Source organism: Microtus oregoni, unplaced genomic scaffold, assembly GCF_018167655.1.
Source record: "Microtus oregoni isolate MIOR12 unplaced genomic scaffold, Mior012 000005F_ref0000423, whole genome shotgun sequence".
Lineage (NCBI taxonomy): Eukaryota > Metazoa > Chordata > Mammalia > Rodentia > Cricetidae > Microtus > Microtus oregoni.
Genome location: NW_024543064.1, coordinates 34,995,036 through 35,021,881, shown reverse-complemented (window position 1 = coordinate 35,021,881; position 26,846 = coordinate 34,995,036). Strand labels below are relative to the sequence as shown.

At 44.8% G+C, this 26,846-nt stretch overlaps 3 protein-coding genes across 3 annotated transcripts; all 3 read left to right on the top strand.

Annotated features, from left to right (window-relative positions):
* The first annotated feature begins 3,631 nt into the window (after positions 1 to 3,631).
* Prdx1 (peroxiredoxin 1) lies at positions 3,632 to 14,475 on the top strand. The gene is made up of 6 exons (XM_041652140.1): positions 3,632 to 3,765; positions 5,527 to 5,643; positions 9,159 to 9,312; positions 9,743 to 9,865; positions 11,687 to 11,817; positions 14,141 to 14,475. Exons 2-6 carry the CDS (start codon positions 5,538 to 5,540, stop codon positions 14,224 to 14,226), a joined length of 600 nt encoding a protein of 199 aa, XP_041508074.1. The 5' UTR covers positions 3,632 to 3,765; positions 5,527 to 5,537; the 3' UTR covers positions 14,227 to 14,475.
* Positions 14,476 to 19,407: 4,932 nt separating this feature from the next.
* On the top strand, positions 19,408 to 20,772 carry LOC121447858 (pleiotropic regulator 1-like). Its single transcript, XM_041651134.1, has one exon. The coding sequence runs from the start codon at positions 19,408 to 19,410 to the stop codon at positions 20,770 to 20,772; it is 1,365 nt and encodes a 454-aa protein (XP_041507068.1).
* A 4,354-nt stretch (positions 20,773 to 25,126) lies between these two features.
* LOC121447856 (BUD13 homolog) lies at positions 25,127 to 25,997 on the top strand. The gene is made up of 2 exons (XM_041651133.1): positions 25,127 to 25,503; positions 25,577 to 25,997. The coding sequence occupies exons 1-2, from the start codon at positions 25,127 to 25,129 to the stop codon at positions 25,995 to 25,997; spliced, it is 798 nt and encodes a 265-aa protein (XP_041507067.1).
* The last annotated feature ends 849 nt before the right edge of the window (positions 25,998 to 26,846 follow it).

Below are 26,846 nucleotides of genomic sequence, written 5' to 3'. Positions count from 1 at the left end.
ATGCCCTGGAGCTGGGAATAGAACTCAGGTCCTGTGCAAGAACAGTAAGTGCTCTTAACTACTGAGTCAACTTGCCAGCCCCCACATTAATTCTTTCCATTCATGAACACGATACATCTTTACTTATCTAGATGTTCTTTAATTTAGGATTTTATTTTAGCTTCTTTTTAAAAAATGTTTGTTTTTAGACAGGGCCTCAGTCGTGTTTGCCTGCCTGCCTGCTATGGCATGCATGTGGAGATCAGAGGATAGCTTAAGGGAGCGAGTTCTGTCCATCTACCTCCGGGTTCTGGGACTTAGACTGAAGCTATAGGCTTGGCAGCAAGTGCATTTATCCACTGACCCAGATGGTGATTTTTCTTTCTTTCTTTCTTTTTTAATATTTTTTTTTAAAATTATTTTATGTGTATGAGTGTTTTCCTTGCACACACAAGCCTAGTGCCCTTGTGTGACAGACCAGAGACTGTCAAGGCCTCTGGAACTGAAGTATGGGCTGTGGGTGGAGCTTGTTCTATAGCTTCTGCCTAGCTCAGGGAAGATCCAAGATCCGATCTGTAGCATCAAAATATTAAACTAGAAGAAGTGTGAAGCCTGTCATGATAACTCAGCAGTAATCTTACCACTTTGGAGGCTGAGTCAGGGGAACTGCCTGAGTTCCAGTCAGTCTAGGCTCTACAGTGAGACTCAGTTTCAAAAGCAATGGTTAGTAGATATTCAGCAGGTAAAGGAACCGACGTCAAGCCTGATGACCTGACTTCCATGCCTAGGAACCACAAGGCGGAGGGAGAACACTGAAGCCTAAAGACAGTCTGCTGGCTCACTCTGCTCTCTCTCATAAGAGAAAAATGGGCAGTGGCAACTGCTCCTCTTCAGGGTGAGAAGGGAAAACAAGGTAGCCAGGGTCAGGAGAGACGTTCCAACGGGTAAAGGTGCTTGCTGTATTAACATGAAGATGAGTCTGGATTCCAGCACCACTGGTGAGGGCCAAGGGAGGAGCCTGAGAGAGCTGCATGGGTATGTCTATAAGCCAGTGCTGTGTGGGCAGAGACCAGAGCATCTCCACCAGCTCTGCTTCAGGTTCTGTGCTTTTTTTTTTTTTATAAAGACATAACACCCAACCTCTTCCACCGTCTCTGTTGGAGTGTACCACCAGTACATGTACCTACCTGCAAACACACACACACACACACACACGACACACTAAAAAGCAACTAAAACTATTGTTAAGACAAATGAAAAATGTCAAAAAAAAAAAAATGTCTAAGCCAGAAGCTCAGGCAGCATGACACAGCACTTCCCCATTTCTACACTGGTCCCAGGGCCCTGGGAACTAACGGGGGTTACCGCCTCCACTAACTGGAAATGGATAATGCGAAATAGCTGGTCAACCTCATGCTGAGAAGGAAAAAGAAAATCACTGCTGTTGTAAGGGATGATAAATACCCCAAAGTGGAAATATTCAGCTAGCATGACATAGCATTTCTCTTACTTCTTGCCCTATTATGTTAGTAATAAGAGTCAAGAGAGGGGCCAGGTATAGGGGTGCATGCCTTTAATGCCAGCGGTGGGGGGCAGGGGCAGGGCAGGGGCAGGGCAGGAGAATCTTTGTGGATTTGAGGCCAGCATAGTCTACAAAGAAAGTTCTAGGATAGCAAGGACAACAATGAGAGACCTTGTCTCAAATAAAAAAAAAAAAAAAAAAGAAAAGAAAAAGAAAGAGTAGAAGAGGGACCCAATGCCCCAATACTATTTATTAAGAGCTCAGAGTTCCCATTTTATATCACATTTTAGAGACACAAATTCCACCCTCTGGAACAGGGGTTCTCAACCTGTGGGTCGAGACCTGTTGAGTTAAAGGACCCTTTTCACAGGGGTCCCCTAAGACCGTCAGAGAATACATATATTTACATTATGAGTCATAACAGTAGCAAACTTACAGAGGTGAAGTCACAATGAAGATCGCTTTATGGCTGGGGTCAGCACAGCATGAGGAACTGCAGGAAAGTGTGGCAGCTAGGAAGGTTGAGAACCACTGCTCTAGAAAGTCATGCTAGCAGGGGAGGCAAATGTGCAAACAAAACTGAAGGGCTGTATTTTTTTCGTGGCTGTCCAGGTTATTGTTTAGGTACAATGGTCAGTTCAAGGGGCAAATGAGAGTTAGTAACACTGTTAGAGGGATTGCCAGAGTCAGGGGCAGCTTTACAGGAAGTAATGCTTATCTGTCGTGAAGGGGAATTAGTTTCCTGGTGTGCACAAACAGACCAGGTGGTTCTGGGTTTTCAGCAAGGAAGATGGAGAAGGTTCAGTAGAAGTAACAGTTAACATCTCTAGAAACTAGTAATAGTAAGAATTAAGTAATACCAGCCAGGTTTCCCAATGATGCTAGCACTCAGGAGGTGGAGGCAGGAGGATTATGAGTCCAGCCTGGACTACTAAAGGAGATACTTGTCTCAAAAACCAAAACCTACCACCATAGCAAACTTAGGTATTGTTCTAATGAACATTAATTATTTCCACTAAGATACTAGAATTAACCGGACATAGTGGCACACACTTTTAATCCCAGCACTCAGGATGCAGAGGCAGGTGAATAGATCTCGGAGTTCGAGGCCAGCCTTGATTACAGTGTAAGTTCTAGGACAGCCAGGGCTACAGAGGGAAACCCTGCCTTGAACTGCCCCCCTCCAAAAATATATTAGAATTATTCCATTTTATAGGCAAGAAAAGACAAGGCTTAATGGGATTACATTTCCTATGAAAGATCACATACAAGGAAGTTACTTTTTAATTTTTTTTTTTTTTTTTTGAGATAGGGTTTCTAGCTGTCCTGGAATTCTCTCTGTAGACTAGACTGATCTGGATCCCAGAGATCCACCTGCCTCTGGCTCCCCAGAGGAACAATCACTGGAACAGTGACTTTTAACTCAGGAAATTGACCACAGAGCCCCAATTTTTAAAACCACAAATCAGATTAGTGACAAGATCAGATTTAGAAAGATTTAAGAGGGTGGAAAAAAGGGTATGCAAGACAGAGCAGCAGTGAAGTCATCAGAGACCAATAGAGTAGTCTGCCTCCTTAGGTGGTGTGGGTCACTGAGAACCAGACAAGGTTTTTTTTTTTTTTAATGATTTATTTCTTTTTATTTCCTGTGTATTGCGTGTTTGTGTGAAGATGTTGGATCCACTGGAACTGGACTTAACTGACAGTTGTGAGCTGCCATGTGGGTGCTGGGAAATTGAACGCCGGTCCTCTGGAAGAGCAGCCAGTGCTCTTAACTGCTGAGCCATCTCTCCAGTCCGAGATCAGGGTTTTCGAGACCGGGAAGCAATTGGGAACTACTGTGGTGCACCGTTCCCCGAATACGGTGTGATTAGATGTGGGCTTCCGTGAGCAGATTGGGAGACCCTTATGCACAAAACATAGGGGCCCTGGGAATAAAGAGCGGCGAGGTTTCTCAGATACCCTCGATAAAAAGCGATGCCTCAAAGGGAAGTCCTTTCCCACCTCTATGAACAGCTGCCGCGAAAAGCTCGAATTGAGACCCCCCCCAACTTCCAGGGAAAGCGCTGAGTCATTCCGCCAGGGCGGCCAGGGCGGGGCGGGGCTCAGCCAGATCCCCCCCCCTCCTCCCGCACCCCCCGGCCCGCTCCGAATCTCGCGATAACTTTGTGGGCTATAAAAGCTGCGCCCCGCGCGCGTCTCGGGCGTCGTCTTCCTTCCTTTGCGTAGCTGTTTCTTTCTCTGAGACCGGTGACTCGGCCCTGGTGAGTGTACGGGTATCGCGGCCGCGAAACGAGGCTTGCGCCTCACAGCACCGGTTCTTTCTGCCCCAGGCCGGTCAGGGCTCTGCAGAGGCGGTCACGGGCTGAGGCAGCCGGGTGAGGCCTGGTGCCACGAGTGCTCGGACGCTGCTCGCATTCTTCACGTGGCCCTTAGTTCCCGGACCTGTTGGAACCTGAGGCTAACGTTGATTTTTCCGCCTCTCCGGGCTTTCTGATAGCGTAGATTGACGCGGTGGGACGGGTAGTGCTGGAGTCTTCTCGACTAAGCTCCCTTCGCGCGCTCCGCTTGTGCCGCGCTGTTTCCTGAAGTTCTGGGGTGGGTGAGATGGCGTGAGTGGCAGGAACCTCAGGTGAGGTTGGGGCGTGACCGTCTCGGGCGTTCTGGGCCGATTCCTCTACGGAGGCTTCGCAGCGGCCAGAATTCAATTTTCTGGGATTGGTTGGTCTTTGGAGTGCCAGGCCATCTTGCAAAGCAAGTTTGATAAGATGATGTAGCGCACTAGTTGCTGCATGCCCTTGAAAAGAACTTTGATAAGAAAAAAAGTTTTGTTTAAAAGTTTGCGATGGACGACGCTCCTAGCCTTTATTTTGGTTATTGGGGTTATGAACCAAGAAGTTTGGAACTTGCAGCATTCAGACTTGAGTGTTTTAAGTTTTGTTTTAGATTGCTGTTTTCATTATGTGTGGCCGTCTTTGGGTACGTGCGTGTGAGCGCAGGTGCTTGAAGGTAGATGTGTGAGACCCTCTCTGTAGCTAGTTACAGGTGGCTGTCCACCACCCGACGTGGGTGCTGGAAACCGAATCAGGGTTCTCTGCAAAGAGCAGTGCAGGCTCTTAACCGTTGAGCCATCTCTCCAAATCGCCTAACGGTGTAAGTCTTAAGAATCTATCTTGGTATTGATCTGGGTACATAGCAGAAATAATTTTCTAACAATACTTGGATTTTTTTTTAAAGATAGGGTTTTCTTTATAGGTCTGTCCTCTAATGTGGCTAGCCTTGAACTCTCTGATCCTTCAGGTTTTACTACCCAAGTGTTGGGAATTACACTTACTATCCCGAAACATGTATGTGTGTGGGCTCTGGTGTTAAGACAACCTGTAGAAGTATGTTCTTGTTCCATTTTATGCAGATTGAGGGTATTAAACTAAGGTCATGAGGTAGCAAGTGCCTTAACATAGCCTCACTGATCTAGAAACTTTTTGAGGCAAATTTTTATTAGTCTTTTCTCAGTATCCTCCTGCCTCAGCATCCAGAGTGCTGGAATTATTCCCACTGTCCCTGGTAGAAACCTAAAAAAAAACAACTTAAGATCAGGTCTCAATTAACCTAGGTTGGCCTCAAATAAGTTATGCAGAAAGAACTGCTTAATAAACACAACACCTAATGTTTTGAAATAAATACCAATGTCCTGGCATTGTGTTGCTTGGATTCTTCTTGTGTCTGTTCCCATTCTTTCTTGCTTCTTCCTAATGCATATGCAAAAACTGGTTCAGAAAGGGTGTTAGAACTGACTTATTTAGACACTGTGGAGCTTTTTGTAATGGAAAACAAAGGCTAACATTCAGTCTTGTTTTACCCTGGAGTTGGAGCTTTTGGGTTGTGACAAACATAAAACAATATATTCAAGGCCATGGGACAGTCCCTTGGATGAACTACAGTTAAGTGCCTAGGTGATGAAAGCTGTTGGTTATTTAGAAAAACCAAACTTATTTCAATTTTTTTGTTGTTGTTGCCTTTTTCAGCTGATAGCAAGATGTCTTCAGGAAATGCAAAAATTGGGCATCCTGCCCCCAACTTCAAAGCCACAGCTGTTATGCCAGATGGCCAATTCAAAGATATCAGCCTAAGTGATTACAAAGGTAAGAATTGATTACTTTTGGTAAGAGGCCGATTCACGTGTCTCCATGCTGAAGTGAAGTCATGGCTGGGACAGTGATTTACTAGGTAGTTCTCCTAGGCGTAAGCCTCTTAATATTTGCTTGATTATCTTTTAAGTGGTACTTCTATTATCGGAAAGATTTTTTTTCTTTTGAGATAGAATCTATATGTAGCTCTCTGTCCTGGAACTCACTACGTAGATCAGGCTGGCCTTGAACTCACAGGGATCCTCCTGTTTCTGTCTCCTTTCTACTAGGATAGAAGGCAAGCACCACTGTGCCCTCCTTTGATTCTTTTTTTTTTTTTAATATTTATATTTTTTATTATTTTTATTATTTAATATGCATACAATATCCTGTCTGTGTGTATGTCTGCAGGCCAGAAGAGGGCACCAGACCCCATTACAGATGGTTGTGAGCCACCATGTGGTTGCTGGGAATTGAACTCAGGACCTTTGGAAGAGCAGGCAATGCTCTTAACCACTGAGCCATCTCTCCAGCCCTCCTTTGATTCTTTTTGTTTGCTTGTTTGAGACAGGGTCTCGCTATTCCCTGGCTGGCCTGGACCTTGATATGTAGACCAGGGTGGTATCAAAATTCTAGAGATCTGCCAGCCTCTGCGTCCATTAAAAGTGTCTGGCATCAATGCTTGGTCTTGGCCTTCTCCCCTTCCTCTTCTTTTAAATTGGAAAACATTTAGGATGTGTTTTATTTCTATGTGTATGGGTGAATAGTTTTTCTATGCACCATGTGCTTACAAATAGGAAGGTGTTGGATCCCCTGGGGCTGGATGTGTGTGAGCCCCCACGTCTGTACTAGAGTCTCTGGAAGAACAGTCATGTGATAACAGCTAAGTAGTGCTTCTCCCCCCCCCCCCTTCCGTTTCTCTGTGGCTTTGGAACCTGTCCTGGAACTAGCTCTTATGAACAGGCTAGCCTTGAACTCACATTATAGTCCCACTTATCTCTTGTTTTAAGAAAACTTGAGTATATTTAGTCTTAAATTCAAGTCTTTGGAGCTGTGGCTTTGCTTCTGCTCATAGAAAAAAGTTGATAACTGCAATTTAATTTTGTTTTGCCATACTTTCATACAACATACAGCAGGTTCTTTGCCAAACTTTCATACTTTCATACAGCAGGTTCTGCTAATGTTCTACCTTCTCTCCCTTTTCAAAAAATTGACCTCCTAGCTGGGTGTAGTGGTGCATCAAGTGGGTCTCTGGATTTCAGGCCAGCCAAAAATGCATAGTGAGACCCCGTCTCAAAAAATTAAAAAAGTAAAGCATAAATTGACCACTTTAATTATTTTTTAAAGGTGTATATATTTTTATGTGCGTGAATGTTTTGCCTGTATGTACTTTGCTTACGTGCATAGGTTTTGGAACTCCTAGAACTGTAGTTACAGATGGTTGTGAGTTGCCGTGTCGCTGCTTGGGTCCCAACCAGAGTCATTTGCAAGAACAGCATGAATACCGAAAACTGCTGAGCTTTCTAGTCCCCATTCTTCCTCTCCTGCTTGCAATCTCAGTAGCTAGGTCTTGAGAGCATTTGATTTCTTAGGTGTAAGCTTCAAACTGGTGTTAAATGTACCTTCTTAATGGTCTATGAGTTTCTGGAGATAGCTTTTGGGTAAAATATCCAGTTAAATCTACTGCTATCTTTCTTTGTTGTTGATATGTGAACAGTTACTGTGGGCCCTATGAAAAAGATTTACAGCAAACAGTCTAAAACGCACCTCTAGGGAGGTGACCTGGCACATGGTCTAGGGAGTAGTTGCTCTCTGCCCTGTAGGGCTTGGTCTACTGAGGCTTCAAAGTGCTTGTTAAGCAAAGCCACAGAGAGATTGCTTAGATGAGTCAGGAACTGCTTGTTTTGACTTTCAGACATAGTTGCTACCAGAAAATAACGAGGATATGTGGAAATGTTCCAGTTGTTCAGCCATTAGGAATGATGAGAGGCTTCTGGCCCATTAGAAGATTTACTTTAGTGAGAATCTGAGTTACTAAAGTAGAATTGGAGCTAGAAATCCTGTTACCTACCAGTACTGTGGGTACTTTTGGTGGTAAAATTTTTCTAGTCATGTCCTCTTGGGCTTGTTAGGAACACATTTGTTTTAATTCATGAAATTACTTAAACATTACCCATGAAGGCTGGGAACATATTCACCAGGTAAAAGTGCTTGCTGTACAAACCTGAGGACTCAAATTTATTTTAATTCATGGAGCCTACATAAAAAATGGGGTTTGCTGAGTGGTGGTGCACGTCTTTAATCCCAGCATTCTAAAGGCAGAGGCAGCAGATCTCTCTGTGTTCAAGGTCAGCCTGGTCTGCAGAGCTAGTTCCAGGATAGCCAGGGCTGTTACACAGAGAAACCTTGTCTCCAAAAACCAATTAAAAAAGAAGGATTCATTGATTGGATTCTATAATCCCACTAGTCCTATTCAAGATAGATGGAGCTAACTAGTCTATAGTACCACAGCAGAAACAAGAAACCTTGCCCATAACAGGATGGAAAGGGAGAAAATTACCCATGGTATTGCTTAATTATCCTTCCATTATTTTATTTTTTTTTTAAATTTATTTATTTATTATGTATACAATATTCTTTCTACATGTATGCCTGCAGGCCAGAAGAGGGCACCAGACCTCATTACAGATGGTTGTGAGCCATCATGTGGTTGCTGGGAATTGAACTCAGGACCTTTGGAAGAAGAGCAGGCAATGCTCCTAACCGCTGAGCCATCTCTCCAGCCCCTATCCTTCCATTATTGCATAAAGGCTCTGACTTTACTTTGTGTCTGTGTTGTTGGCTTGCCTTTCCTTATCTTTTTTTTATTAAATTTAATTATGTGTGTGGGTGTTTTATCTGCATATATGTTTATATCATACATGTATGTCTGGTGCTAGAAGAGGCCAGATGAGTGTCTTGGATCCCCTGGTAATGATATTACAGGCATTTGTGCGCTAGGAATTAAGTCTGGGACCTCTTGAAGAGCAGCCAGCTCTTAACTGCTAGATGACTGCAAACTCCTGATTCTCCTGTCCTTCAATTTTCACCCCCAACTTTTGTTGTTGTTTTGATTTTGCTTTTTGAGATGGTGTTTTTTTTTTTGGGGGGGGGGGAGTGTCAGGTCAGCTCCAGGATACATAGTAAGTCAGTCTCAAAAACAACCACGTACCCCAAAACACACACACACACATACACATTGGGTGTGGTAGCTACCTCTGCCTGTAATCCTGCTTTAATAAGTTTCAAGATAAGCCGGACTACAGAAGGAGACCCTATGTCAAAAATAAAACAATTGCCTGGTGGTGATGTCACATGCCTTTATCCCCAGCAATCTGGAGGAAAAATGAATCCCTGTGAGTTCAAGACAAGCAAGTTCCATGACAGGCTCCAAAGCTACACAGAGAAACCCTGTGAGAGAGAGAGACAGAGAGAGAGAAAAAAACTCAGTTTCAAAGCTAACCTCTTGATTACTTTTTTTTCCTCCCCAGGAAAATATGTCGTATTCTTCTTTTACCCTCTGGATTTTACTTTTGTGTGCCCCACTGAGATTATTGCTTTCAGTGATAGGGCAGAAGAATTTAAGAAACTGAACTGCCAAGTGATTGGAGCTTCTGTGGATTCTCACTTCTGTCATCTGGCATGGTAAAGTTATTGTCCCATTTGGCATGTTTGGAATTTTTTGTTTTCTGTTTTTGTTTTTGAGTCAGGGTTAATACGTAACTCAGGCCGGCTTTCTTTTAGTTTGTAGTATCTCCAGCCTTAGCCTCATGAGTAGGTGGGATTACAGGAGTAGACCACAACATGTGGATTTCTTGAACAAATTTAGAGGTTTGGCAGTAGAGTTAAGTGTCGGCTTCTGGGCTCCAACTCCTTTCTACTGTCTAGCAGCAGAGGCAAAGCAGCTTGAGTTGCTGTTGTCTGATATACACTCTTAAGTGTTGTCAAGCCGTTCATTTTACTGTTGGAAAAGTTTTGGGGGAAAGGTATCTGAAAGAGGAGGGATAGGTCCAGTTAATATTCTTGCTTTCACAAGGTTTGAATGAATGGATTCTAAGAATGTCTCTTGCTATAGGGTTAATACACCCAAGAAACAAGGAGGATTGGGACCTATGAACATTCCTTTGGTATCAGATCCCAAGCGCAGTATTGCTCAGGATTATGGAGTCTTAAAGGCTGATGAAGGTATCTCTTTCAGGTATGTACTTTATTTTATTTTATTTTTTCTTTTTGGTTTTTTGAGACAGGGTTTCTCTGTCATATACCTAAGACCTATTCAATTCTTCGTGCCAGATATATGTTAACTTTTATCTTTTATACATTATCTTGTTTAATATTTACAAAAATCTTGTAAGTAGTTATACTTCCATTTTTTTTTTTTTTTTAAATTTTTGTGTGTGTAAGTGTATACCAACCCGTGTGGATACCCTAAGGAGGACAGGAGAGTGTGTCAGATCCCCTGGAGCTGGAGTTATAGGCAGTTAGTTGTAAATAACCTGACATGGATGCTGGAATCAAACTTGTTTGGCCACTGAGCCATATTTCCAGTCCCCAGATTTTGGGAAGCAGAGGCAGGCAGATCTCTGAGTTTGAGGCCAACCTGCTCTCCAAAGTGAGTGCAGGTCAGTCAGGGCTATACAGAGAAATTCTATCTTGAACCCTCCCCCATAACAACACCCCCCCCCCAAAAGGAAATAATGTGTGCATATTTGTGTCTGTGTGTGCCACCTGTGCCCACTGGATCATCTGGAACTAGAGTTTATAATGGTTGCAATTTCGCTGGCCAATGGCGCACACCTTTAATCCCATCACTCAGGAGGCAGAAGCAGCTGCTTCTCCATGAGTTTGAGGCCAGCTTGATATACAAAGTGAGTTCCAAGAAAAGCTTCAAAGCTACAGAGAAACCCTGTCTTGAAAAAACTAAAAAGACAAAACAACAACAAAACCCCAACTGGTTATGAGGCACCATTTCAGGGCTGAGAATCAAACCCAGGTCCACTGGAGAGGGCAGCCAGTGCTCTTAATTTCTTTCTTTTTTTTTTAAGATTTATTTATTTATTATGTATACAACATTCTGCCTCCATGTATGCCCACATGCCAGAGGAGGGCAGCAGATCTCATTACAGATGGTTGTGATCCACCATGTGGTTGCTGGGAATTGAACTCAGGACCTTTGGAAGAGCAGTCAGTGCTCTTAACCACTGAGCCATCTCTCCAGCCCTATGCTCTTAATTTCTAAGCAATCTCTCTGGCCCCTTGAATTTTTTTAAAGGTGAGATTTTATTTTTTTGGTAATTTATTTTTTAATGGGTTCTGGGGTTCAAATTCAGGTGCTTGTACTTTGAAGAGCCTCACTTTACTGAGTCTTCTTTCTCTAGCCTCTTTGTTTTTACTTTTGAGAAACTTGGTTATACTATATCTCAAGTTAGCCTTGAGTTTGCTGTATAGTTCAGGTTGGCCTCGTTTTAGTGATCCTCTTTTCAGCCTCCTGGGTACTAGAATTTATAGGTATGTACTGCTTGTACTGCTATGTCTAGCCTCCATGTTTTATTTTGGACATGTTGTCTGAGGATGATTTTTTGAATTCTGATCTGCTGTCTCCACTTTCCTTTTGTGCACTACTCTTTCTGGTTTATGTGGTCCTGGGATCAAACCCAGGGTTTCCTGTATTCACTGCTGACTGAGCTGTATCTATCTCATTGCATTGTTCAGTGTGGTCTCACTAATAGTAGGCTGGTGTAACTTTGTAGAGCAGCCCATTTTCTTAGGACTTACAACAATGCAAAAATTTGACTTGTAAGCCGGGCGGTGGTGGCGCACGCCTTTAATCCCAGCACTTGGGAGGCAGAGGCGGGTGGATCTCTGTGAGTTTGAGACCAGCCTGGTCTACAAGAGCTAGTTCCAGGACAGGCTCCAAAACCACAGAGAAACCCTGTCTCGAAAAACCAAAAAAAAAAAAAAAAAAAAAAAAATTGACTTGTAATGCCTCTTTCTCAATCCTTCACTCTCTTCTACCCAGGGGCCTCTTTATTATTGATGATAAAGGTATCCTTCGACAGATCACTGTAAATGATCTTCCTGTTGGCCGCTCTGTGGACGAGACTCTGAGACTAGTTCAGGCCTTCCAGTTCACTGACAAACATGGTGAAGGTAAGTCATCTGCCTTCTAATGAGATAGCAGTATGGTCGGGTGCAAAGGCTATTAGGTAAAAGGGCAATTGTGTCTTTGCAAGAAATGAAAATCTGGATTAGAGTGGTCTGTGGGGGTAGGGTAATAGACAAGCCTGGAGAAAAAGGCTTTTTGTTCAATTTTCATATTCTCCACCTCTGATCTGGTAATTTGGAATCAATGACTGATGCAGATTTGAGGAGAATCTCACTGTTTTTTAGGTTTTTTGAGACAGGGTTTCTCTGTAGCTTTGGTGCCTGTCCTGGAACTAGCTCTTGTAGACCAGGCTGGCCGCGAACTCACAGAGATCCACCTGCCTCTGCCTCCCGAGTGTGCTGGGATTAAAGGCATGCGCAACACCGCCCGGCTGATCTCGCTGTTAATACCTGCACTCAGGAGACAAGTGGATCTCTGTAAGTTTGGTACCAGCCTGTTCTACCTAGTGAATTACAGGTAGAGCCCTGTGTCAGAAAGGGAAATTTTTGTTTGTTTTTTGAGACAGGTTTTTTTCCAGACTTTAAAAAAGATGTATTGTTTATTAAAATTGTGTGTATGTGAGTGGGTAATGCTCTGTCACGGGACCCACAAACAAGACCACCAGAGCCAGTATCCAATGGAAACACACTGGGGTTTGATTGTAAGTTAGCTAACTTAGACCAATAATCCTTCCCTCCAACAGAGCTGGTGTGGGAGAATGGCCCTAAGTCTTCAGGGTAAGGAGATTTTAAAGGAGAAAACCACAAGGCAGGGTAGCATCAAGCCTTGATGTTTCAGGATTGGATAAAAGTATCAATTTTTGAATTGTAGGTTGGTATAGGGGAATTTCAAAACAGCAGTTAATCAGATACCTACAAGGACATTTGAAGAAAACAGATGTGAACAGATATTGTTTGGACACCCTGGTGGGGTCACGTACTTTGACCAGGGCTGGCACAGTTTCTTGGGAACGTTTATGACTTTGCTGGGCTGTATTTAACCCCCCCCCCCCTCAAAGTTGGATCCCCTCTAAAATGGAGTTCAGCCTGGTGGTGGTGGCATACTCCTTTAATCCCAGCACTCGGGAGGTAGAGGCAGGGGATCTCTGAGTTCAAGGCCAGCCTGGTCTACAAGAGCTAGTTACAGGATAAACTCAAAGCTACAGAGAAACCCTGTCTCGAAAAACCTAAATAAATAAATAAATAAAGAATAAATAAAATGGAATTTATTCTGCTGCTTCAGTATGAACATCTAGAGGGTGTCAAGCTATTTTAAGTTTGCTTTTTTGTTTTTGTTGTTTTGAGTCAGGCATTCTCTGTGTAACAGTGCTGGCTTTCCTAGAACTCACTTTGTAGACCAGGCTGGCCTGAGATCTGCTTGCCTCTGGAATTAATGTGCCATCACCAGCCAGCTTCTAATGTATTTTGAGACAGTTTCACTCTCATCAAGGCTAGCCTGGAATTTGGCCTAGACTGGCCTCCACTGTGGCAGTTACTTGAGTGCTGGAATTAATAGGCATGAGTCATTCTTTTCTTAAAGAAATATATTTTTCTTTTTTTTTAAGATTTATTTATTATGTACATAGTGTTCAGCCTCCATGTATGCCTGCAGGCCAAAAGAGGGCACCAGATCTCATTACAGATGGTTATGAGCCACCATATGATTGCTGAGAATTGAACTCAGGACCTCTGGAAGAGCAATCAGTGCTCTTAACCTCTGAGCCATCTCTCTAGCCCCCTGCATGAGTCATTCTTAGCTTTGTATTTGGTTTGGTTTTTTGATTATTTGGAAATATCACATCATGGACCCCAGTCCAACTCCTCCCCCCCCAAAAAAAACAAAAAAGGAAAAAAAAAACAGTCAAGTTCATTTTGTGTTGTCCATATACTCATTGGAGCATGCTCAAACCCCTAGTGGCCTGCCCCATCACCTTCCCCCATGGAAGGAAAAGTGTATCTTTTTCCCATCTGCACCCCTGCCAGAAGCCATGTACTGTGGAGAACCATGTGGCAGCTGGTGAGGGATGGGGGCAACTCCTGTGCCCATGCCAACTAGGGGGCTACCTTGTCTGGAATGTACTATGTAGACCAGGTGGTCCTTAAGTTCCAGACATCTGCTGCCTCTGCTTTTTCAGTGTTGGAATAAAGGGATGTGCCACGAAAATTTGTAGTCTAGTCTGGCCTTGAATTTATAATCCTCCTGCCTCCGTTTCTTCAGCGTATCTGCCAGTGTGTGCCATCAATATGATAGCCCTTGGTTCAAGGAGAAGGAGATAGGAGATATATACTACTGAGCAGGTTAATAATTAGTCATACCTTTCTCTTGCAGTGTGCCCAGCCGGCTGGAAACCTGGCAGTGATACCATCAAGCCTGATGTCCAAAAGAGCAAAGAATATTTCTCTAAGCAGAAGTGAGCACTGGACCATTTTTCTGACAGGCTCCATTGGACAGCCAAAAGAAAATCTCTTGTACTCTATTCATGCTTAAAAACAAAACTTGGTGTCATCCAAGACATGCCTTTCCTACAGTGCTGGGGGGTGGGGGTTGGCCTTTCTTCCACTGTTGGGAATGGCCTAAGCTGTGTTGTGGGTAGACTATATGATAAATCTGTTGCAGAAATCAGCCTGTTCTTTTTGTAGTATCTATTAAACTTGAAAATGTGAGGACTTGGTGAGCTTCATTTAAGAGGAATTTATTTTTTTATGTGTAGGTGAACATACATGTGTGAGAATATGGAAGCCAAAGGTTGCTATTTACCTTGGGATTTTTTCCTCTTTTTTTTGTTTGTTTATTTTTGTTTTTCCAAGACGGGTTTCTCTGTGTAACAATCCTAGCTGTCCTGAAACTAGCTAGAACCCACAGAGATCCACCTGCCTCTGTTTCCAGAGTGCTGGGATTAAAGGCCTTCTGGCTCTACCGCCTGGCCTGTTTCTGTTTGTTTTAAAGAATTTATGTGTATGAATTTTTTTCCTGCATATGCACTATGTTGGATCCCTTGGAACTTGGGTTACGGATTGCTGTGAGCCATGCTGGGTGCTGGGAATTGAACCTGTATCTTTTACAAGAGCAGTAAGTGCTATTGAGCCATTTCTTCAGTCCCTTACTCTTTGAGGCAGAATCTCTGATTGATCTGGAACTTGACATGTGGGTGTGACTAGCAAGCTCTCAGGATCTGCTGCTCCAGGGCAGGTTTTATAAGCATGGTCTTTCAGGCCTGACTTCTTCTTTAATAGAGGCTCCATGAACCTAATTCATGTCCTCACAAGAGCACTTTGGCTGAGCTATCTCCATAGCTCCCACTATTCATAAAAAATTAGGTTTAAGAGCTGCCTCAGGGCTGGAGGTGTAGCTCTTGGTAGAGTGCTTGCCTGGTGTCTGCTTTGCTTCTCCTTTCTGTTTTACCTTGTGATTGAAAGCAACTTGGGGTAAGTGAATTTAAAACAGCCCAGGACCAGCTGCTGCCTAGGAATGGTACTTACTGTGTGCAGTGGACTGGGCCCCTCTAAGTCAATGAGCCTCCCCACCTTAAATCCCACAAAATCCTCAGTTTGGGTTTCCTCTCCCAGGTGACTATGGTTTACTGTAGAGTTGACAGAACTGAACAGTTTGCATGGTGTGCAAAAAGCCCCCTCTGTTCTAAGCCTGCTGCCACATAAACGGTGTGGGATATACCTGTAATCCCAGCACCAGAGAAGTGAAGGCAAAAGAAAGTATCGGCTGTGCGGAGAGAACACTCTGCACTGCCCAGAACTCTCCAGGATGGCTAAGATTTCCTGAACAACTGATTTGATGATCTTACTATTTGGCTCTTGTTCAGTAACCTTGGTGGCTACAGGGTTAGTAAACTCCTTTGTGACCAAGTGTAGAACTCACTGTGAGCAGAACACAGTGCAAGCACGTGGGTCTGAGTCCAGTCCCCAACAACCACATAAAAATGCCACTACCAAAGCTGTGTGTTTATTACCTAAATGAAGGGGAGACAGGTAGATTGCTGGTTAGCAAACCTCAAATAAGCATCAGGTTCAGGGGCATTGTCTCAACACAGCACACGGCTCACAACTGCCTCAAAATTCCAGCCTCAAGAAGACTAAGACATGCTTCTGGCCTACACACAAATGCAGTCTTGCCTTGCCGCCTAGGTTGGCTTTAATCTTGCACTCATCTCAGAGTTCTGGGAGTAAAGAACAGATAGGCCTGACCATTAATTTTTAATTTTATTTTTAGGATTTTATTATGTATGTAGTGTTCTGCTTGCAGATAGACATGCAGGCCAGAAGAGGGCACCAGATATCATTACAGATGGTTGTGAGCCACCATATGGTTGCTGGGAATTGGACTCAGGACCTCTGAAAGAGGTCTTACTATTGAGCCGACTCTCCAGCCCTTGACCATTTCATTTTTCTTCCTCTTAAATCACATGTTCATGGGGAGAGGGGTACATCAGTGTATATGGGGTCAGAGTACAGCTTCCAGGAGTCAGTTCTCTCCTTGCATGAGGACGGGTGGTAGGCTTGATGGTAAGATTCTTTAAACCTTTAGTAATAACATCACTACTATAGGTTAGTTTCAAATTAGTTTATTTAAATAATTATTTAGCTTAGCCCTATGTGGTGGGTACCATTTAAAGGCTGCATACCGCTAGGATACACTAAATAAGCAATTCTCTGCCTGTGGGTGAAGACCCATTTAGGTGGTTGGAGGAGACTTCAAAGGGGTAGCCTAAGACTATTGGGAAGACATTTACATTATGATTCAAAACAACAAAATCAGTTATTTCAATAACAATGAAAGTGATTTTACTGTTGGGGGTTAAAACAACATGAGGAATTACATTAGGAAGATTGAAACCACACCTCTAAATAGTATCTTGCAGTATTACACAAAAATATAACAGGCATGAGTCCAATATTTGAAGGCAGCTGCTGATTTAGAGTCTGTGTTGAATGTGTTTGTCTTGACCAATGTAAATTGAGTCTTGACTCTTTGACGAGCTTCGGGAAATAGTGAAAATAAATGTGTTTCTTTCACACATCTTTAATCCCAACACTCGGAAGGCAGGCAGATCTCTGAGTTGGAGGCTAGCCTGGTCTACAGAGTGAGTTCTAGGACAGCCATAGTCACACAGAAAAACCTTGTTTTGAAAAACTAAAAAAAGTGCTTTTTCAAAACCCAAGTTCTACCCCAAATAAATCTACCAAAGTGGGAGCCCACAGGGGAAAGGTATCAAGGGCCTGGAGAGAGAGGTGGAGAGACACTGGGGCTAAGGCAGCTTCGTGCTCTGCTGGAATTCTCAGATGTAGTGCTAGGGTGTTCTGAGGGCTGGACTAAGCCTAATAGGGCCAAACGTTGTGCAGGTGGGGTGGAAAAGTAGATCTGCTCTTCTGAGTCCCGTTTTGCAGGAGTCACGGCATCCTGGTAGGTCCAGTCACGCCAATGGAAATTGAAGCCTTCAAGAAGAGTGATGCGGCCAGCTCTTGTAGGCACACAATCGGGACTTTCTGGGTGGCAAATTTGGCACTTCAATCCCTGGCAGCAACATTACTCCTCGGATAACAACCCAGCTGAAATCGAGGGTGTGTGCACACACCTGCTATGTGTTGCGGAGAAGGGAAAAGCAAGGCAGAGTTACAGAGGCCATTTTGACACTAAGTCCAGCTATCATTATTGCAAGCTTTTTTTTTTCCCTTCAATTTATTTTTATGTGCAAGCAGTACCTACAGAGGCCAGCAGAGGGTGAGCAGCAACCTTGTGGGTGATGAATGCTACTCTTCTGCAAGAGCAACAAATGGTCTTAATCTTAGAACTCACTGTGTAGGCTGGCCTTGAACTGATTGAGATAGTACCTGCCTCTGCTCCCTGAATAGGGGAATTAAAGGCGCCTGCAACCGAGCTTGGCCTGATCTATTTAATTTGTTTATTTTCTGAAGAGGATTTTTTTAAAAAATAAATCTGCCTATTCTGGAAATGTGTAGACCAGGTTGACCTCAAACTCACAAAAAAAACGCCAGCCTTTGCCTCCCGAGTGGTGGCCTTATACAACCAATGCCTAGCTTGACTGCTTTGTACTTAAAACTTTGTGTTTCCTGGCTGTCGATGGAAAATACAGGGGCAGAGTAATACAAGTCAGGGCTCAAGGGAGCCCTTCCTTATTCCTTAGAATGTTTCTGAGGAGGTGATGAAGAGAGGGACAGGGCAGTGAGGTGGGGGTAAAGGCACTGTGTGCCACACCAGCATACCAACCTGAGTTTGACCCCTGGGACCCATGTAAAGATGAGAGAGCCAAATCCATGAAATTACCCTCTGAGCCCCATAGGTACCTTTTTTTTTTTTGGTTTTTCCAGACAGGGTTCCTCTGTAGCTTTGGTGCCTGTCCTGGAACTAGCTCTTGTAGACCAGGCTGGCCTCGAACTTCCAGAGATCCGCCTGCCACTGCCACCACCGCCCGGCTCCCCATAGGTACATTGACATAAACACAGTAATAATTTCTTAAAAATGAGGGAAAGGCCTGTGCAGTAGTAACATACTCCTTTCATTCCAGCACTCAAGACAGAGACAGAGGCAGGTGGATCTCTGTGAGTTCAAGGAGAGCCTGGTCTACAAGAGCTAGGTCCAGGACAGGTTCCACTACATTCCCCATTACATCACTCATTGCAGTTGGGGGACAGAAACAGGTACTCAGTGAGAAGCACCTGTGCATGGGCACATACAAACCAGGCCTTTGCGTCCTTTCCAGGATGTCCAGGGCCTGGTTTTATGCACATCACAGTCTCGCTAATGCTTGGTTTGTTATTTTACTTCCCCTTAGAACTTCGGAACACCCTTTCTAGCCTGGAACCCAGCAGCTCTCAGTTCCATGCCCACAGCCTTGGGTGAGAGGATCTGTTCCTTCAGGGCCCCAAGGTCTTGTGGAGTGACCTGTAAGAAGTGTAATAAGGATGAGCTAGATGAACCGTCCATCCAAGGCAGCCAACTCTGCCTCTGATTTCTGACATTTATAGATATACGTTTGACTCCCAGTTCAGGTGAACTTGGAAAGCAATGATTTCCCCGTTATGGTGAGTAAAATTGGTTCAGATGCTGGTCTGAGGCAGTATTGATGAGATTGCAGAGGAGCGTGTGGTACCCTGGTGGGCACTAGATCTAGGCTGGCACACTGTCAGACTGCTTATTGTAGTGGTATTTCATTTGTGTTTTAGTAAATCAAGCTTGCCTGAAGATCAGAGTGCAGAACAAACACCCTGGTCAGCCTCACAGACCAGGCAGTGGCATCACACACCTTTAATCCAAGTAGCCACACTAGTTGGTCATAGAAACTGGGCGGGCGTGGTGCACGCCCTTAATCCCTGCCCTAGAGAGGAATATAAGACAGGAAGAGAAAGCTCTCAACCAGTCTCATCTGAGGATTCCTGGAGGCAGGATCGCCACCATACTCGGACTGAAGGAGAGGTAAGTGGTGGTGCCTGGCTGCTTTGCTTTTCTGGTCTTCAGGTTGAACCCCTGGAGGAGCTGGCTGAGCTGCGGCGACAATGGTGGGGGAGGTCTAGAAGCATTCTGTACACACACTGGTGTTCAGGTCACTGAAGAAGACCCATGACATGTCTGTAACTGATAATGGAAAACCTGTGCCTTTGGATGAAGAGAGTCACAAGCAGAAGATGGCAATCAAGCTTCGTAATGAGTATGGTCCTGTCTTGCATATGCCCACTTCTAAAGAAAACCTTAAGGAGAAGGGACCTCAGAACGCGGCCGAGTCATATCCCCATAAACAGTATCCTGCCAATCATGGACAAGATGTTAAATACCTGGTGACAGATACACATCCATACCCGCCAGGACCTGGTGTTGCCCTGACCACCGACACCAAGGTCCAGAGAATGCCCAGTGAGTCAGCCCCACAGTCCTTAGCTGTGGCGCTGCCGAATCAGGCCAGAGCTGATGCCAATCGTACTGGACCTGCTGGGAGTGAGTACCGACACCCAGGAGCTTCTGACCATTCCCAGCCCACAGCGGTGAACTCTATGATATTGGAGGCCGGCAATACCAAGAACTCTGCATTAATGGCTAAAAAAGCCCCTACAATGCCCAAACCCCAGTGGCACCCACCGTGGAAACTCTATAGGGTTATCAGTGGGCATCTTGGCTGGGTTCGGTGCATTGCTGTGGAGCCTGGCAATCAGTGGTTCGTTACTGGCTCTGCTGACAGAACTATCAAGATTTGGGACTTGGCTAGTGGCAAATTAAAGCTGTCCTTGACTGGGCACATCAGCACGGTGCGTGGTGTGATTGTGAGCACGAGGAGCCCCTACTTGTTCTCTTGTGGAGAAGACAAGCAAGTGAAGTGCTGGGATCGTGAGTATAACAAGGTTATACGGCACTATCATGGCCATCTAAGGGCAGTGTACGGTCTGGATTTGCATCCAACAGTCGACGTCCTGGCGACTTGTAGTCGAGATTCAACTGCACGGATCTGGGACGTGAGGACTAAAGCCAGTGTGCACACATTGTCCGGACACACAAATGCAGTTGCTACCGTGAGATGCCAGGCTGCAGAACCACAGATTATCACTGGGAGTCACGATACCACAATACAATTATGGGATCTGGTGGCTGGAAAGACAAGAGTGACATTGACGAATCATAAGAAATCTGTCAGGGCTGTGGTCTTACATCTACGACATTACACATTTGCATCTGGGTCTCCAGATAACATAAAGCAGTGGAAGTTCCCTGATGGAGGCTTCATTCAGAATCTCTCTGGTCATAACGCCATCATCAACACGCTGGCAGTCAGTGCCGACGGAGTGCTTGTGTCTGGAGCTGACAATGGCACCATGCACCTTTGGACTGGAGAACTGGCTGCAATTTTCAGCGGGTCCATGCTGCTGTCCAGCCTGGGTCTTTGGACAGTGACTCGGGAATATTTGCTTGTGCTTTTGATCAGTCGGAAAGCTGGTTGCTAACAGCAGAAGCTGATAAAACCATCAAAGTTTACAGAGAGGACGAGACCGCCATGGAAGAAACACACCCAGTTAGCTGGAAACCAGAGATTATCAAGAGGATAATCTGAGTAAATTGGGAGCATGAGGACCTTGGGGGACGGTTGAAGGGAGGAGGGGAGAGGCAAGGAGGGGAGCAGAGAAAAATGCAGAGCTCAACAAATATCAATAAAAAATTTAAAAAAATAAAAAATAAACAGAGAAATGTCTGTGAGAATATGGAATCCAAAGGGTGTATTTCATTTTTTTTTTTGGTTTTTTTTTTTTTTTTTTTTTTTTTTTTTTTTTTTTTTTTGGTTTTTCGAGACAGGGTTTCTCTGTAGCTTTGGAGCCTGTCCTGGAACTAGCTCTTGTAGACCAGGCTGGCCTCGAACTCACAGAGATCCGCCTGCCTCTGCCTCCTGAGTGCTGGGATTAAAGGCGTGTGCCACCACCGCCCGGCCCAAAGGGTGTTCTTTGGGTGCTGTTTACCTTCAGTTTTTCTCTCTCTCTTTTTGTTTTTGTTTCTCAAGATGGGGGTTCTCTGTGTAACAACCCTAGCTGTCCTGGAACTAGCTAGAACCCACAGAGATCCATCTGCCTCTGTCTCCAGAGTGCTGGGATTAAAGGCCTTGTGGTATCACTGGCTGGCCTGTTTGTTTTAAAGGATTTATGTGGATGAATGTTTTCCCTGCATATGCACTATGTTGGATCCCTTGGAACTTGGGTTATGAATTGCTGTGAGCCACGCTGGGTGCTGGGAATTGAACCTGTATCGATTACAACAGCAGTAAGTGCTATTGAGCCATTTCTTCAGTCCCTTACTTATTCTTTGAGGCAGGATCTCTTATTGATCCGGAACTTGACATGTGGGTGTGGCTGCAAGCTCTCAGAATCTGCATCTCCAGGGCTGGTTTTATAAGCATGGTCTCTCCGACCTGACTTCTTTTTTCATAGAGGCTCCATGAACCTAATTTATTTCCTCACCAGAGCACTTTGTGGCTGAGCCATCTCCATAGCTCCCACTATTCATACATATTAGGTTTAAGAGCTGCCTCAGGACTGGAGGTGTAGCTCTTGGTAGAGTGCTTGCCTGGTGTGTGCTTTGCTTCTCCTTTCTGTGTTATCTTGTAACTGAAAGCAACTTGGGGTAAGTGAAGTTAAAACAACCCAGGACCAGCTGCTGCCTAGGAATGGTACTTACTGTGTGCAGTGGACTGGATCCCTCTAAGTCAATGAGACAGCCCACCTTACAAAAAAATTACCACAAAATCCCCACAGACCAACTTTTTTTGTTTTTTGTTTTGTAGAGACAGAGTTTCTCCATATTTTTGGAGCCTGTCCTGGAGCTAGCTTTTGTAGACCAGGCTGGCCTTGAGCTCACAGGGATCCGATCGCCTCTGCCTCCTGAGAGGTGGGAAAAAAGGCGTGCGCCACCACCGCCCAGCAAGGACCATCTGATTTAGCCAATTCCATAGTTGTGGTTTCCTATCCCAGGTGACAATAGTTTACTGTCAAGTTGACAGAAATTATTACTGTGTATATATGAATGTACCTATGGGACTCTGAGGCCGGTTTCATGGATTTTGCTCTCTCTCCTTTACATGGGTCCAAATATCAAACTCAGGTTGGTATGCTGGTGTGGCACACAGTGCCTTTACCCCCACCGCACTGTCCTGTCCTCGTCTTGAGCACCTACTCAGAAACATTCTAAGGAATAAGGGAGGGCTCCCTTGAGCCCTGACCTTGGATTACTTGGCCTTTTGATTTTCCATCAACAGCCAGGAAACACAAAGTTTTAAGGACATAGTAAGCGGGGCCAGGCAGTGGTGGCACATGCCTTTGAAACCAGCACTCAAGAGGGGGGCAGATGCAGGTGGATCTCTGTTAGTTCAAGGCCAGCCTGGTCTACAAGAGCTAGTTCCAGGACAGGTACCACTACATTCCCCATTACATCACTCATTGCAGTTGGGGACAGAAACAGGTACTCAGTGAGAAGCACCTGTTCATGGGCACATACAAACCAGGCCTGTGTGTCCTTTCCAGGATGTCCAGGGCCTGGTTTTATGCACATCACAGTCTCGCTAATGCTTGGTTTGTTATTTTACTTCCTCTTAGAATTTCGGAACACCCTTTCTAGCCTGGAACCCAGCAGCTCTCAGTTCCATGCCCACAGCCTTGGGTGAGAGGATCTGTTCCTTCAGGGCCCCAAGGTCTTGTGGAATGACCTGTAAGGATGTGGGAGTGTCGTATCAATCTGTTGATTTCATTGGTTAAGCAATAAAGAAACTGCTTGGCCCTCATAGGTTAAAACTTAGGCGGGAGGAGTAAACAGAACAGAATGCTGGGAGAAAGAAGCTGATTCAGGGAGTCGCCATGATTCTACCACTCCAGGCAGACGCAGGTTAAGATCATTCCTGGTAAGCCAGCTCGTGGGCTACACAGATTAATAGAAATGGGTTAGATCGATATGTAAGAGCTAGCCAATAAGAATCTGAAACTAATGGGTCAGGCAGTGTTTAAAAGAATACCGTTTCCGTGTCATTATTTCGGGTAAAGCTAGCTGTGCGGGTGGCCGGGTGCCGGGGATGCAGCCCACTGCCGTTATTTCAACATTGTAAGAAGGATGAGCTAAATGAAGTGTCTACCTGAGGCAGTCTTCTCATCCCCTCTGCTATGTGCCCTCTTTCCCGAGGCATCTCCCTGTCCATCCATTCCTGCTCCTCAGCTAATTTAAAATAAAGTGGCTTGGCTCTCCCTGGTGTGTTTTCTATGTGTCTTCACCCACATGAGATTGATTCTGCTGGACATTTCCTTCTCACCTACCTGCTTCCTGTGACCTCTGCCTCTGATTTCTGACATTTATAGATACACGTTTGACTCCACGTTCAGGTGAACTTGGAAAGCAATGATTTCCCCTGTTACGGTGAGTAGAATGGGTTCAGATGTTGGTCTGAGGCAGTCTTGATGAGATCGCAGAGGAGCGTGTGGTACCCTGGTGGGCACTAGATCTAGGCAGTCACACTGTCAGACTGCTTAGTGTAATGATTTCATTTACATATTAGTAAATAAAGCTTGCCTAAAGATCAGAGTGTAAAACAAACACCCTGGTAGCCTCCCTGACCAGACAGTGGCATCACACACCTTTAATCCAAGTAGCCAGACTAGTTTACCATAGAAACCAATCGGTAGTGGTGCATGCCCTTAATCCCCGCCCTACAGAGGAATATAAAACAGGAGGAGACAGCTCTCAGCCAGTCCCATTCTGAGGAGTCTGGAGGCAGGATTGCTATACTAGGACTGACAGAGAGGTAAGTGGTAGTGGCTAGCTGCTTTGCTTTCTGGTCTTCAGGTTGAACCCCAATATCTGTGTCTGTGTTTTTGTTAATTGTGCTACAGCTTATTGAGACTTACTCCAGATTCTCTACACCTCCTCATCCTTAGCAGCCCAGCCTGTATTGTTGCAGCAGGCTTCTCAGTTTCTCTGAAATTGAGTCATCTTCAAAAACAAACAGACAACACCCAAAACCTTTTTTTTTTTATTGTTTGGTTTTTGAGACAGTATTTCTCTGTGTAACAGTCCTAGCTATCCTAGAACTCACTTTGTTGCCCAGGCAGGCATCAAATTCACAGAGATCCGCCTGCCTCTGCCTCCCGAGTTCTGGGATTAAAGGTGTGTGCCACCACCTCCAGCCTTTCTTTTTTCTTAAATAATGTAAATATGTTTCCTATACATTCTTTTCTACTTTAAACCCATGACTTGTGTAATTAAACTCTTTTAAAAGTTCCCATAGTGCTTTTGCCTCGTTAGTGTAGAATAGAAATATTCTTTGGAGTGAAACAGCAGAAAGTCTGCGAATCTGCAAGCTTGGCTTGTGTATTAGTTTGCTGTTTATTCACCGGACGGCTTTGTGTTTTCTTTGCTTACAAATGTCAAATAACTCTTATGTTAGTAACAGACTTAAGAAAAAGACTGAAAATTTTCATTTTAACAAAGTTTTAAGCCAGGGCTTGAGGGGTGAACATCTTTAATCCCAACATTTAGGAGGCCAAGACAGGCATGTCTCTGTGAGTTGGAGGGCATCCAGGTCTACATGGACCAGGAGACCCTGACTCAAAATATAAAAAGCAAAACAAAATTTAAGAGTGTAAGAAAATACAATACCCAGAAAAAGTATTTGTCAAATGCCAAAAAACCTGAGACCTAAGAGTCTCATCACAAATAATAAATTTATTTTAAAATTAAATTTATTCTTTTTGAGACAGTGTCTTGTATTATTTGCATGCACTATATTGAACTTTTAAAAATTTGTAGGTCAGCCTCTCCCTCATTGCTGTCATGGTGGCAACTCCACCGCTCTCCAAAGTTGAATATCTGAAGCGTTACTTGTCTGGGGCAGATGCCTGCCAGGAAGGAGGTTCAGAGTCCCTTCGGAAGAGGTACAAAAAAGGACCAAAGCTGGGAGGCACCACTGGCAATGGATTGCGGATTGTTGATGATGATGTGGGCTGGGCAGCTATCTCTACTGCTAAGCCGGAAAAGGAGGAGGACGAGGATGGAGATTTGCCTGAGGTGGCTGAGTTCGCTGATGAGCGTCCAGAAGAGGTAAAGCATATAGAGGCCTTCCGCTCCAGTGCCAAATGGAAGCTCCTGGGAAACCACAGTGGAGATGGACATACCATCATGATGAACCAGATCCAACTTCTCCTAGGAGGGTTCGTCACGACACCCCAGATCCATCTCTTCTTAGCAGGGCCGCCATGACACCCCAGATCCATCTCCTCGCAGGAGGGCCCATCTCTCTCCTCCTGAAAGGAATACCCATTCCAGAAAGAAGACTGTATTTCGAGACAAGTCTGGTCAGAAGAGGAATTTGAAGCTGGAACGCCTGGAGCAGAGGAGAAAAGCAGAGAAGGACTCAGACAGAGATGAGCTCTATGCCCAGTGGGGCAAAGGGCTTGCTCAGAGCCGGCAACAGCAGCAGAATGTAGAGGATGCCATGAAGGAGATGCAGAAGCCTCTGGCCCGCTGTGTCGATGATGAAGATCTGGATCGGATGTTGAGAGAACAAGAAAGAGAGGGGGACCCGATGGCCGACTTCATTAAGAAGAATAAGGCTGAGGAGAACAAGCACAAGAAAGCAAGGCCTCGCTATAATGGTCCTGCACCTCCTCCCAATAGATTCAGTATCTTGCCTGGCTACCGCTAGGATGGAGTGGACAGATCCAATGGCTTTGAACAGAAGCGCTTTGCCTGGCTCGCCAGCAAGAAGGCTGTGGAGGAGCTTGCCTACAAGTGGAGTGTGGAGGACATGTAGCTTCTCCGAGGCTGTGTGGTGCTGTTTCTCTGAGGCTGTGCGGTGCTGTGGTGGTGGTGGTCCAGGACAGCCCGACATCCAGCTCTAATGCTTGTCTTGCTAGACACAGACCAGCAACTCGCGGTCGGTTGTGACCTTTGGACTAGGCACCTACCCTTGGTTGTGTCCATGTTGTCTGTTTACCTACTTACAGCGACTTCTCTATCCCAGGGCTTGTTCTTAGCCAGTGCTTACCTTCTTATTTTAAAAATAAACACATATTTTTTTTTAAAAAATAAATAAGTAAATAAAGAAAATTTGTATGTCTAAGATGTGCTTGGTAGCACAAGCCTTTAATCCCAGCACTGAGGAGGCAGAGGCAGGTGTATCTCTGTGAGTTCGAGGCCAGCCTGGTCTATAATTTCAATTCCAGGACAGCCAAGGCTATGCAGAGAAACCCAGGCCCCTTAGGGACTATCTTTGCAGAGGATCTGTGAGTATCCTTTGTGGCTGATCGTGAGAAAAGAACTTCTCAGTCAATCATTTCCCAGCACGGTACCCGTACCCTGAAGGCTGTCTTCTCAGATACTCTCATTTGAAATTTGCTCTGTTATACCTTGGCGCTCTCAGTGGGTGTTGTCTTCTTTCTGTTGTGCTAGTGCAAAGTCTGAAGTGTCTCCATAATGGTGCTAGCCTTTAACTTACAGCTGCTTTGTCTCCACCTGCCCATTCTCATGTGAACTGGGTTCAGGTTCCTTTCCT